General features: G+C 38.5%; 1 protein-coding gene across 1 annotated transcript in view; it reads right to left on the bottom strand.

The window, feature by feature from the left end:
- ROBO1 (roundabout guidance receptor 1) overlaps positions 1 to 12423 on the bottom strand; it is a 312623-nt gene that overhangs the window by 102736 nt on the left and 197464 nt on the right. The window contains exon 3 of the mRNA XM_062597683.1: positions 9836 to 9993. Coding sequence (XP_062453667.1) covers positions 9836 to 9993 — 158 coding nt within the window. The remainder of the gene's footprint in view (positions 1 to 9835; positions 9994 to 12423) is intronic.

Here is a 12423-nt window from a genome sequence, read left to right as displayed (position 1 = left end):
CTTTGTCTGTCATTGCTTTTGCTCATGATTTGGAATCAAAGAAGGCACACAGCACAGCAGTCACAAAGAGGCTGGGAAGAACAGTCTCTCCAAAAACTGATTTTCGACTCAGAGAAGGCTGTCCACACTATATATACATTTTGGATTCTTGTACAGCTGATGAGAGGAGGACAGGAAAAGAAATAACTTTCTAAAACAGATTTTCATCTCTATTGTTCATAATGCAAGCAAAGTCTCCTTTCCTGACTGCTTAAAAAAGCCAAGCAAACAAAAATGTTTCTTTTTCATTAAGAGAATAAAACGAATGAAGAAACAATTTCCCTCCCACATCCTTCTTTCATCTCCCTTACCCCCCCCCCCAAACAACAACCAGAGTATCAGCTAAACAAAACAAAGGACTCACTTTCTCAGCATAATAAATCACCTTTGCTCCTGACCATTCAAATCATAAAGTTCTGCATGCTCTGGATTTCTCAAGTAACCTAGTCTGAGATAGCAGCCACCTGTTTTTCTTTTGCTTTGATTTCTTTTTTTTTTTTTTTTTTTTTTTTTAAGGAGGAGAAGCTTCCCAGACTCCACTTCTATCATTTCAGATGGTCCCAGAACTTCAAAACTCTCAATAAGCCATTTTAACAAGAAAATCCTCATAGTCTAATGTCTAGGCCAGTGGAAGTCTCAAAACTCAGATATCTAACACATATCCTATTTGCTGCAGGCATTTATTTTCTTTTATTATCTAGGTCATCAGTTCACGACCAGGGACAAAAGAAATCCATGGAGAGTTTTGACTGACTCAAGACGCTTTCAAATTCCTTTAAGTAAGCAGAGCATCTGCAAGAGAATTTCATGCTTTTTTGCTTTATTTTCATATTTAAAAGTAGAAATCACTGTAAAATAAAGTTGAACATAGAAAAATGCATACTTATTTCACACAAAGGAGTACCTTCTACTGCTGCTAAGTCAAACAATACAGATAAACCATAATTATACATGTCTTCATGTCTAACACATTTAAAATGTCAAGAAAAAACTAGCTGAAGCAATGTGAACCATTGATGCAAAAGGAACATTTTTGAAAGCGGTGAGAAAACAGAAGGGAGTGTAACTCTTAGCTGTAGGGAAAAAATGATCTTCTGACACTGGGATGGGCAGTAACTTGTTTTAAGATGCCAGCAATGAAATGACCATAATCAGCCTTCTAATCTAATGTTGAATTATGATGAATTTCTATTTCAATAGTTTCAGTTTGTGTCTCTACATCTCATAACCTCACACAGCAGGTTACAGTATTACACAGCCTATCTTTGCTAACACAAGGAGGTCAGTTTGGCCCTAAAGAAAAATCAAGTTTCTGTGAAACCCAGCACAAGCCTAACTGGACGTTCCACTCTCCCCAGTCTGCAGACATTAGATATTTTCCCATTTGCCACCCTGCATCATGATGCTCCCTCCCATTCCAAAAAATCCACACACCAGCATTATCCTGTGGGGACGTCTATTGAAAAGGTCACTTTGCTCATTTTCTACCAACGTTCAGTTTTCCAGACACTGGTTCATTAGCCTCCCCTTCTGGTTTCTTCTGTGTAGATTCTTCTACAGCATGTACTGTCAGTGTGTCCCAGTGCATGGCCTGCCACATCTTACACTTTATCCAACAACCTTGCACAGAAGGTGAGTGAAGACCAGGGTTAAAAATGAATCGTTTAAACCAATTAGAACAACTCTGGGCATTGAGTATGACTCATAAGCACTTTATAAGAGCTGGTTAACTGGTGTTTTCTTGCAGCGAGCACATCACACCAATGAAGAAAGTGGCTTGCCCCCCTCCCCCAAATATTAGAGAAAGTTGAGTGTAAGATGCTACCAAGAAGGAAGGGAAGGTCCACACGGGCATTTTCAGGCCATTTGCACTGGCTTGGAGCACAAACTTTGCAAGCCAATGCAAGTGCCTTTTGCCTTACACTCTGCACAGCAGAGGCTGTGTGGCCGTGTTAGTACAATACCGTGCCTGAGTGATCTAGCCTGTCTCTCAGCAGGGCTTATTAGCTCAGGCTCGGCGCCACATTAACCGCTGCCATATGGCTCCTGGTCGATTCAAAGAGCAAGCTGAATGAGCTCACATCTGCCTGACAAAGTCTGCATAGCTATGCTCTTTAAACGGCAAACCTGCAAAGAGCTGCGAGGGGAGAATCTAGTCACAGGTTGGTATTCTCAGCCCACGTTTATCTAAGTGCTTGTCCGAAGCGGAGCTGTCACTACTAACAGCGATGCTCGGGGTTGGACATTACTCGCGAACAAGTAAGAGGTGAAAAGTTTTGTCTCAAAATGCTGAGTGTGGAGTAATACGCAAGTATGATAGCCTTTGCATGGAGTGGAGAAAGAGGACAACAAACACGAATGGAAAATTTTGTGTTCAAAATTTTCTCTTACTCTTTTGTTAGTAAGTCAATCCTGCTTTAATGGTACTCAGGCTATTAGAATTAGATTTATTCAGTTTTCCAAGAAGAGCGGGGTCTTCTCTAGAGGAGGCTAATGTTTTTAGGGCTCAGTTAAAACCAAACAAACAAAAACACTCACAATGTACAAAACCAAATGAACTACTAAAACAGTGCATTTTTTGGGCACTTTACTAGCCATAAAGATTAACGCACCAGTGAGAAGGGCTCCGGTACTGCTGCGATAATACAAAAGTGACATGGCAAGTAACAGCGTGCCAGAAGATACCACTAGAACCCTTTGCCTAAGCGGCGGAGCCGTGCCGATGCAGATGTGAAGAAACCAGAGTGGTTTCGACACAAGAGGGAGGAAACAGGCTCGCAGGGAGGACTGAGGCAGGAAAGTCAGCCTGAGGATAACACAGGAGACAACAGAAGGACATGTCCAAACAGCCAACAGGGAAGACTGGCCAATGGATATATTTTGAATGATTTGTGTGTGCAGAAGAATCTGAAGAGTAAAGAGAATCCAGCAAGAACAAGAGGGACTCTGAAATATAGCTTTAAGAGGGAACAGAGAAAAACAATGTCACATTTTGAAAAAATTCAGAGCAAGAAACAGCAGGAGTTAGAAACATTCTCATCGTCCTCTGGGATAGTTATGTGGTTCCAAATTCTTTTTGACAATCTTTTACACTTTTTTCCCCTTTGGGTGCCAAGTTAACTCACAGCAGCTCCAGTTGTGTTGCCAGAGGAAGCAATATTAATAACAGAAGAAATATAAATCATTAACAAAATCTGCTCTTGATCCTTGAGGAAACCAGCAATGGAGGGATCAGCAAAAGGAAGAAAGAGAAAGGTAGAGTGGGGAGCCAAACCTCTCAGGAAGTGAGAAAAAGAGAGACTGAATGGAGAAAAAGGACTGGGAAAAAAGGAAATTACTGAGGGGACCAAATACATATTGGGAATCAGATGAAAAAATATACTTCTCTTTCTAACTCTCCTGGGGCATATAGGAAATTGCTGCCTGCCCTTTAATCTGCTCCAAAAAAGAAAAACAATTAAAATGAAATAAAACACTTAACTGTAGTTACTTGGCCCCCTACCCTACTGCTTTCTGCGCTGTGTACCCAGCCTGTGATCTTGTATGCAGTTCTGCACAGGATAGACTACGTTATCCTAGGAGCAAGCATTACATTTTCTACCAGAATATACATTCCTTTCATATATAACTATGTATTTGGGGAACTGTAGAATAAAGATTAAGAAATTGATTAAAAAAAAAAAAAAAAAAAAAAAAAAAAAAAAAAAAAAGACCAGAAAATAGAGCTTTGCCAGAGTGTGATCTGTGGCAGGAACATGGCTGTTTTAAAGAGTTGAGAACATTAATTCTGACAAAAAACATACCCTACTCCATCAGATTTTCCTTCCTGTTTCTTGATTCACCTACCCTCTGCAGTTTTTCCTGCTGCAATTTATCTTTTGAAGGAAAGGGCCCTTTGGCAGATAGGAAATTAATTTCTACTTTTTCCACTGTTCCCTCAAATCAAAACAATCCCTTTTTTTAATTGATATGCATAGTAATTTCTTTGTTTCCTTTTTTGCTTTCTTGTTATGACTGAGATGATTTTGGGATTACATATGTAGTTTTAAATTTGTCAAAGCCCAATGAGGCTGTGAATGCCCTCTACCAACAAGAATGAACTAAGTTCTTTTTGGTAATTCATTAACAAAAAAAAATGGGGCAAATAAATAAAATGTTTTGCTGTGGATGATACCTCTAGGTATCTAGGCTCCTGCCATAGCAGAAGATCAGAGGTTTTATTTTTGCATTTTCATCACTCCATTGTATAAAAATAGCACCGTGCAAGACACAACGACTGCTTCATATTTTTGACATGCTATTTAAGGGCCAGGATAAGAAATGGGAATCAGGAATTCAAGTTACAACTTATCTAAAATAAGAGTGTAAGTCAGTCAGAACTGTTGATGTCACAAGACAGCCACACAAAAAAGGAATGAAAACCTATATGCATTATTCATGTTGTAACTTTGATCTTAAAAGCTAAGAATCTTGAACAAGGAAAGATAAATGGCTTCTCGAGGTTTTTCTTTTAAAAATCAAATGAGGATGATTCAGGATAAATGATAGATAAGACAATATGAAAGAGGGAAAAATTGCAATCACAGTACTGCACCAAAATTCCAATGCAAGAGCTTTGCTTTTTGTATTCAATTACAAAGGGTTTCTTTTTTTGGTACCACCATCCTTTTTCATGTATATATAAAAGATTTTACCTACTAAAAATTCATGTTCAATATGCATAGTTCCTTTCTTCCACCGCCCACACCACTACTTCACATGAACAATTAAGCCACATCCAGAAGCAGAGGATACAGCTGGGCAAGGGGCAGGAACAGAGGCTGTGAAATTCTGACTTCTAATCCTGGCTCAGACATGTTGTTGCTCTGGAGCTTTTGCAAGATACGCACACATTCTCCCACAGGGCAAGTATTGATAATTACAGGTGCACTGTGAGTTAACTTTTTAAGTTTTAGTTTATTAAGCAGGCATTGCCCCTAAAACATGAGACAAATTGAGAGAGATCCAAAAGCGCTTATAATTTCTTTCGTCTAGATTAGAGATTCACTGCCTTCTCTTTGAATCTTCTGAGCTCCTGAGAGTCTGCAATTTTCGCCAGTCATTGCCTGAAGATATGCCCAGAGGTGCCACCATCTCGACTAAGTTTCTGATGTCAGCATCTCCTGCACAAGTAGTTGCATTTGGGATTCACAAAGAAGGCAAAGCAGCAACAAAGTTCCTTAAGGGAGGCTCCGAGCAAATCTAACACAGACAGACAACACTGCACACGTTACAGATCATAGCACAGCAGCCAATTACATTAAAATACCGTCAAAGGAAGAGTGCCTTTACATTACAGCATGGAGCAAGAGGTTTTGCTTATGTGAGCTTCCAAATTATTACCTCTGCACAAGCAATTAGCACTCAACAGATGATGGAGTGGGGCTAGGCAGGTGGGAGAGAAAGGCTACGTGGATGGAGGGACAGGCTGCAAGACAGAGGTGGAGAATGAGGCAGACGTTTCATTACAGCAGTATGTGGCAGGAAAGCAGCAGGGACACCATTTGGAAAGCAGCAGGAGGTTTTGAGGTGTAGCAGGAAAGTGGCAGAAAAGGAAACAGAGGTACATTTTCTGTAGGTGTTCACGGGCTTATAAGCAATCTGTCCCCACTGCAGTTGCTGTCAGTATCCAAGCAAGTCATTGCTAACGGCACTCATAGCTACTGATGCTCCTGCCAACTGTATCTAGACAAAATAAGTCTGGAAAGGCCAAACCTAGAGATTAGAGCAGTCAGCAGAAACTAGAATACTGACTCCATTTCCTCCTTAACCTAAGGGAATTCAAACTCACAGCTTTCCCCTCAAGGTAAGTGCCTTAAACACTCAGTTACATACTAATAAAACTGGGCTGACAGACTGATGGGGTTGGGAGCATGCCCATTCCTGGTGAGGATACCAAGAACCCAAGAGTCCTGGCCTAGATCCTGGCTCCCAAGAATTTATGGAACTATGAATTTGATCTGGGCGAGGCAACAACTGGAAAGGCACGAACAACACGGAGGTCTGGAACAGGATGAGGAAATTCCCCACTTAGCTGGTTACTGTCTCTTTTATTCGTAGTCAGGATCTTTTATTTCCTTTCACCACAGTGGCTCAGCTTCAAGAGGAGAGTTGCAAAGCCTCTCCTATAGCAGATTTTTTTTCCCAGAAAATTGGAAAATACATTTTATTTTTTAAATGCAGGAATGAGAAACTAGTTCTATTCACTGTATTGCACTGGAGCACTCTGTTTCAGCTATATATATATTGCAGGAAGGATTCTTGATTCTACGACGATCCCCAGAGAAAAATTAACTAGATGGGCACAGAATCTCACCAGTTCGGCTCCAGCCTCATGGTAACTATTACTATTTCTCAGTTCAGCAAAATGAATTTAAAGATAAGCTTTTGCCTCATGTGCAAGACTCTCATTCCTGCTTCATTTTGCAATACATGGAGAGGGAATAATCATATCTACAAGCATGTGTTTTCATACTGTGGTGCAAAGAATATGCACCAGAAAAACCACATTTTGTTCAAACACACCGAGAAAACTGTTTATAGACAACACGTTCAAGAGCAAGGGGAAAAAAACATTTTGACAATGATTCTTTATCAGATGCACCCAGTGGAAATGTATGCAGGGAGCAGCCTATTCTGAGCCCAACTTGTGCTAAAACTGAGGAGGCTTGGGAGAGCTACGCTCCAAGAGAACGTCTGCCTCTGTAATCCAGCACAGATAGCTGTGTGCCTGTCCTCCATCTCATATTGGTTCCATTCACTACTGTTTATAACCTGAAAGACTTATAAACTTATTTCTCTTCAAAGGACATTTATTTGCCCTACAAATGGACCAAAACTATGAAAAGGCTACTTTGATTTTTATTATCTCACCTACATAAACATATCAATTTCCTTAACCCTACCAGGACAAAATAATATTTTCTTTTTATTGCATTCCAGAGGAAGTTGTGCCTTAACTTGGATCTTATTTAACTGCTATTTATTTCAATCTCTTGGTTCAAACTTTGTGTCAGGAACCAAGCTACCAGCTCTGTTTCTCAAGCACCCTTAACGTTCAGTCTGGAAAGCCCAATTCTGTGGACTCCAAGATTAACATTGTCATCACCCAGGAGAAAAAAAGCTTCCAAATAATTACAAGAAGGTTCCTTGATGGACATACCCTCTTTTTGCAGGGTTGAGGGATATGAATCAGAAAAGAAGTGTCAAGTATCATCCCTTATTCCTAAACAAGTAAAATCTTAGTGTTTATTTGCTCTTGTCAGAACACAAACGTGTTAAAAGGTTCAAACAGCCTTCAACACTTACAGATCTCTTAAAATGGCAATGAGTCAAAGACAAACAAGTCTTTAAGAATGAAAACAACTGGAAATGCTTTAAAAGTGAAGTCACCACAAATATTTCCATTCATGGTATGCCCACTGGTATTACATACATATGACACACCACCACATATATTTTGCCATTTTCTTACATGATGACTTCATGGCTTAAAAAGAAGAAGGTAAATTAAGTTGTAAATTAACTTACCTGAAATTTAGCCTTACTGATGTGAATGAGAACTTTGCCATCCATTTTAATGAATCTATGTGTTCACTTTAAATACATGCACAAAGGAAAAATATTCTGAACAAAAAAAAAGTGGATTTCTTGTAAAAAAAAAGTGTCTGTCACTTAAAAGCTGACAATTTCATTCTTATTTCAGTTATAATACTGATTTAATTCTTACATTCCTACCGTTCAACTGAAATGGTAATGACCTAAAGAAGATAGTAAACAGAAATGCATAATTCTAAGTCTGGTTTCCACATTAATATTTTTTGCACATCTGTCCTTTAGTGCTTTGTCCATTCCAGGTCCCAATCTCCCCCCGTCTCCTAGCCACAAGCAAGAAAATACAGATGGTTACTGCAAACTGTTAAGACACACATCTGAATGCATATTTATCTGCTTGGCAAGATCCTGCTACAGCTGTAAGTCACTGCAAATCTGCATTATAATGTGGCTTTAGTCTCTCGTCTGTGTGAGAAAGTGGTCTATGATATTAATAGTGCTATTTAAGACAATGCCAGGCAAATATGACATTATTAATTAATGCAGTTGAGCTAGCTATCTTCAGCACCGTTAATTTACACCTCTGAACACAAACACTCATCTCGACATGTGAAACAAGTGTATCTCTACACCTACATCAAAACTCATTTCCATGTTTGTTTTTGGAAGCAGAAACTGATAACACAAAATAACTCGAGCAGATGTCATGCTGAAAGAATACAAGATAGGTAAATATCTTACATAATCACCAGAAAACAAACTAAAATGAAGAGCTTTATTCCTTTTAATAAAGTATAGGTGGTGATGCCAATCAGCAGTGGTTGCTTTTGTTCTGAGTATGTCTTTGTTCTAGAAGCTGGGAGAGGAGCAGTTTTAATGCACACCAAAGGAAAGGTACTGCACTCCAGAACACCTGAAATTCCTTCAAGAGAATAAAGTATAGCAATGGAAAATGCAAATGTAGAAAGCATTTCCTGGGGGGGGGGGGGGGGAAGAAAAAGGAAAAGTAGTGCTAGAATCTTCTGTTTATCTCAAGTCAATTGACTTGTAACTGTAGAAAGGAAATTTGAAAAGGAATATGCAAAGGTTTTTTTTTTTTTTTGGGGGGGGGTATGATTGCAGGTATTTTGTTAATAGTCAGCAATCAGTATAGGTTCTATAGGATACTTCAAATTTTAGATGTATGTGTATGCCACAAGTGCGGGATGCCTGAGCTTCGTCTTGTTTGTAAGAAACGAATGAAACGAGGCAATTTAATCTCCAATAGAAGTTGCAGTTTTTTACATATGTTGCTGGGTTTTAAGTGTTCTTCCATTACAAATTTCCTTATTTCAGCATATGATTAAGGTATAAAGTGTATATGCCTCTGGTCTTCTTTTATGCTAGCACATTACCACCAGGATCCTATATGGTGTATACTTTCAGATGATACAGTTTCCCAAAATATGGAAAGATGTTTTGGATCACCTTGTTGGCAGTATATAAAGGATTTTTGAAATCCTTGTTTCCATTCCTACAAGTCATTTAGACTAAATAGTTTATTGTTTTACATGTCAAAAACTAAAATAAAAAGATAGTTTTCTGATTTGAGAAACTGCTTCTTCCATACTCTTGAATAACTGTGCACTGCACTCAACAAGCTACAAATACACACAAACGAATATGCCAACACTTCTAATGAGAAAACACTTTAGTGAGAGAGGCGGATAAGCCATTTTCTCTCTAAAGAAATGCAGCTATATCCCAAAAGCCTTACTATCCTTTCTAATCTATTGCACAACTTTACTGCACTGATTCTTTTTGAAGCAATTACAGAAAAGTCTCACCTAGACTACTGGTGGTTCCTCTTTCCAACTAAAGAAGGTGGATTATGTAGCTTGCAGAAATTTTTAAGTGGATAAAATGGAAGAAAATTGCAAGATAGTGAATATATTTCATTTTCAAAAGCTTCTAGTTCTTTTAAGGAAGAGAAGGACGTAGGTTTTGCACAGTTCTTGTTAGGAAACAGAAATGCATAGGTTGCAATGACATAGTATAAGAGTGAAGGACATATTACTAGCTAAATGCAAATTAGCATTGCCTCCAAGGTAAAGAGAGGACAGAGCTCCAGTATGGCTGTAGGCCTGCATGCTCAAAACCTAATAATTTTAGATTAGCTGATTTTGCCGCTAAACTTTTTCAAATAATGCCTTTTTATACTTACTGTAATTCTCTCATCTTTGTCATCTAGAGGGGTCCCGTCTTTCTTCCACGATATCGTGGGCTCTGGGTGACCTCTTGGGGGCTGACATTCCATCACGGCAGGCTCCCCCACAGCTACCATCACATCTGATGGATTTTGTCTGAAGTCATCCCTCAGAACTGAAAGAGTGAAGAAAATAAAGTCAAAAATTATCCACCACAATGCCAACAGGACATCAGTGTTTTGGCCTTTAATAGCTCCTTTTACTATGCTTTACATTAAGTTAATGAACAATTCATTTAGTGAATTTCATTTGGCATCTGAGTAACAGAGAAAACCTGTTTATCCTACCATTAGTATTTAACATCCAAGATATGAGAAAAGTGACTTTAACATGACAGAGATGAAAAGCTGATAGAGACATAGGAGTGTTTGAAATGAATAACATGCACCTGACTTAACTTCTGCCTAGTGCCTAAGTACAGGACTCCCGTCACAGCTGAAGGATATGAAATACCCTCTGTAATGCCGAAAGTCACCTAGGCAGAAGCATCACAGAGATTGCTTTCTGCTCCTCTTTTTCCAAGGCACAAGGTCAGCCTGCCAATAGCTCAGAGGTTTATGGTTAAGCATTGGCCACTGAGCTTATGAATTGTGATTTTCCCTGTATTTAGAGCAAAGATGGACAAACTAACTGAACTTCCCAGCTCTGAGGTGACTTAAGGAGGACAAATAACCGTGCAGCCTAACCCAAACTACTTTTTCCAATTTGTCTTTTGTGTCTTTTCTAGGGGAAAAAAAAATCTTTCCTGATCCCTGGAAGTCACCCCTTTATCTGATCCAGGACCATACCCTTCATTTGGTAGAAGTCAGTTTTATGAGCTTTTCAAAGAAGTAAACATTTTTATTGTGGCATCACTGCTAGAATTTGTTCTCACCATTTGCCAAGCCTAGGCCTAGGAGACTCTATTTCCATCCATTCAGTCCTTTCATGAATTTCATCAATAGCTGTGTGATTATTTTTCTTTTTTGGAGAGAGGAGAGACATCATACTGTGCTCAGCAGACCATTACACAGGGCAACATTTAACAGAAAAATGGCATTCCTGAATCTTGCCAAGTAAGTGGCATTACGTTTAATCTAAAAATAAATAACTGAAATGATAGCACGTATAAAATTTTAGACCTCTCCACTGCTATTACTCCATTCACACTGAACTAAGCATATGGTTACAGAAAAGTACATTAGAACCAAAGAACTCTTACAGTTTTGACTAAGCTATGGTCATTCTTGCTACCTGCACCAATCTTGTGTCAATAGGAAATTGTGCCAAGAATCTGCAGCAAAAAATACATCCCAAGAGCCATGGATCTCAGATACATGGCCATTCATTACTGAACAGTGGTTTGGTTGTTAATGCTGTTTCAAAGTTAGGTGTGATTTATTGTTAGATATTAAGGAATGTAGGTGTGCTTATAGACTGGCAGGGACATTCAAGCTGCTAAGACCTTTCAAAATGGTCTGAGGGCAAACAGGGCATTTCTTTTGGAAGAAGGGGAAATATGTTTCATGCTCATGCTCTGCTGTATAATCTAAAACGAAAAGGGGAGGAAAAAGGACTTTTAGTTCTTTCACTATTTTTCTATTCTTTCCTCTCAAATATATCTACTTCACATTCTATTACCCTATGGTTCAGTGGTTAAAACCACATGCATATCTGTTCAGCTATATTCATTATAATATACAATAGGAAAATTTCAAGATTAAAGTTAGAAGTATAAATAGGAATCAAAAGCAATAAATATAGAATATTTTATCGTTGTTATAAAAACAGGATATAATATCTGTAAGTACTAAAGAATATCTGAATACCAAGACTACTGAACTTTACTCCAGATGTCACCAAACATCTTCTGAAAACACTAACCCTTTCCATACTGAAGCACTGACATTTAAAATAATCAGACTTAATCATACTTTCTGAATGTCCTGGAATCTGCAAATGCTGATGCACTGAAAGAGGGTAATTGGGGGTAAAACCGCTCTAACACTTTAACAGTGCAAACTACTACAAGAGAATATTAAGATTTAAGGAAGAAGAAATCATAGAATAGTTTAGGTTGGAAGGGACCCCTGGAAATCATCTAGTCTATAACAACGAAAAGTTGTTGGACGAACATGTTCTCCTGTGTAAAATAGCCCTTGTCTAGAAAGCTTACTTCAACAATAAATTTGATGCACCTATTGTCTGGTGTAGAGAGCCTTGAGAAAGCATGCTCCATTTGAGAGCAAAGAACTTCTCTCTATAAAGCACAAATAATATAGCTACTTTCCTTCTATGGACTAGGGAAAATTGACAATTTTAAACAATAAAATTCATCCAAGTTACATCTCAGTGAAATATGTTTTCAGAAAGTAGGACTATGTCATTTTTAGGTATCCAGAAAGGCAAGCCAAAAGACAGATCGATCCTTTAGCTTCCCTTCTGCCTTCAGCAGAACTTCAGTAAGTTCACCTTACTTACTCTTACAGCTTCCTTACTACATTAACCCAACTATTGATGAAACAGAACTGAAAACAACAAAATACTTTGGTTATGAAAACATTAA

Source organism: Rhea pennata, chromosome 1, assembly GCF_028389875.1.
Source record: "Rhea pennata isolate bPtePen1 chromosome 1, bPtePen1.pri, whole genome shotgun sequence".
Taxonomy (NCBI): domain Eukaryota; kingdom Metazoa; phylum Chordata; class Aves; order Rheiformes; family Rheidae; genus Rhea; species Rhea pennata.
This window is presented reverse-complemented; position numbering and strand designations above follow the sequence as displayed.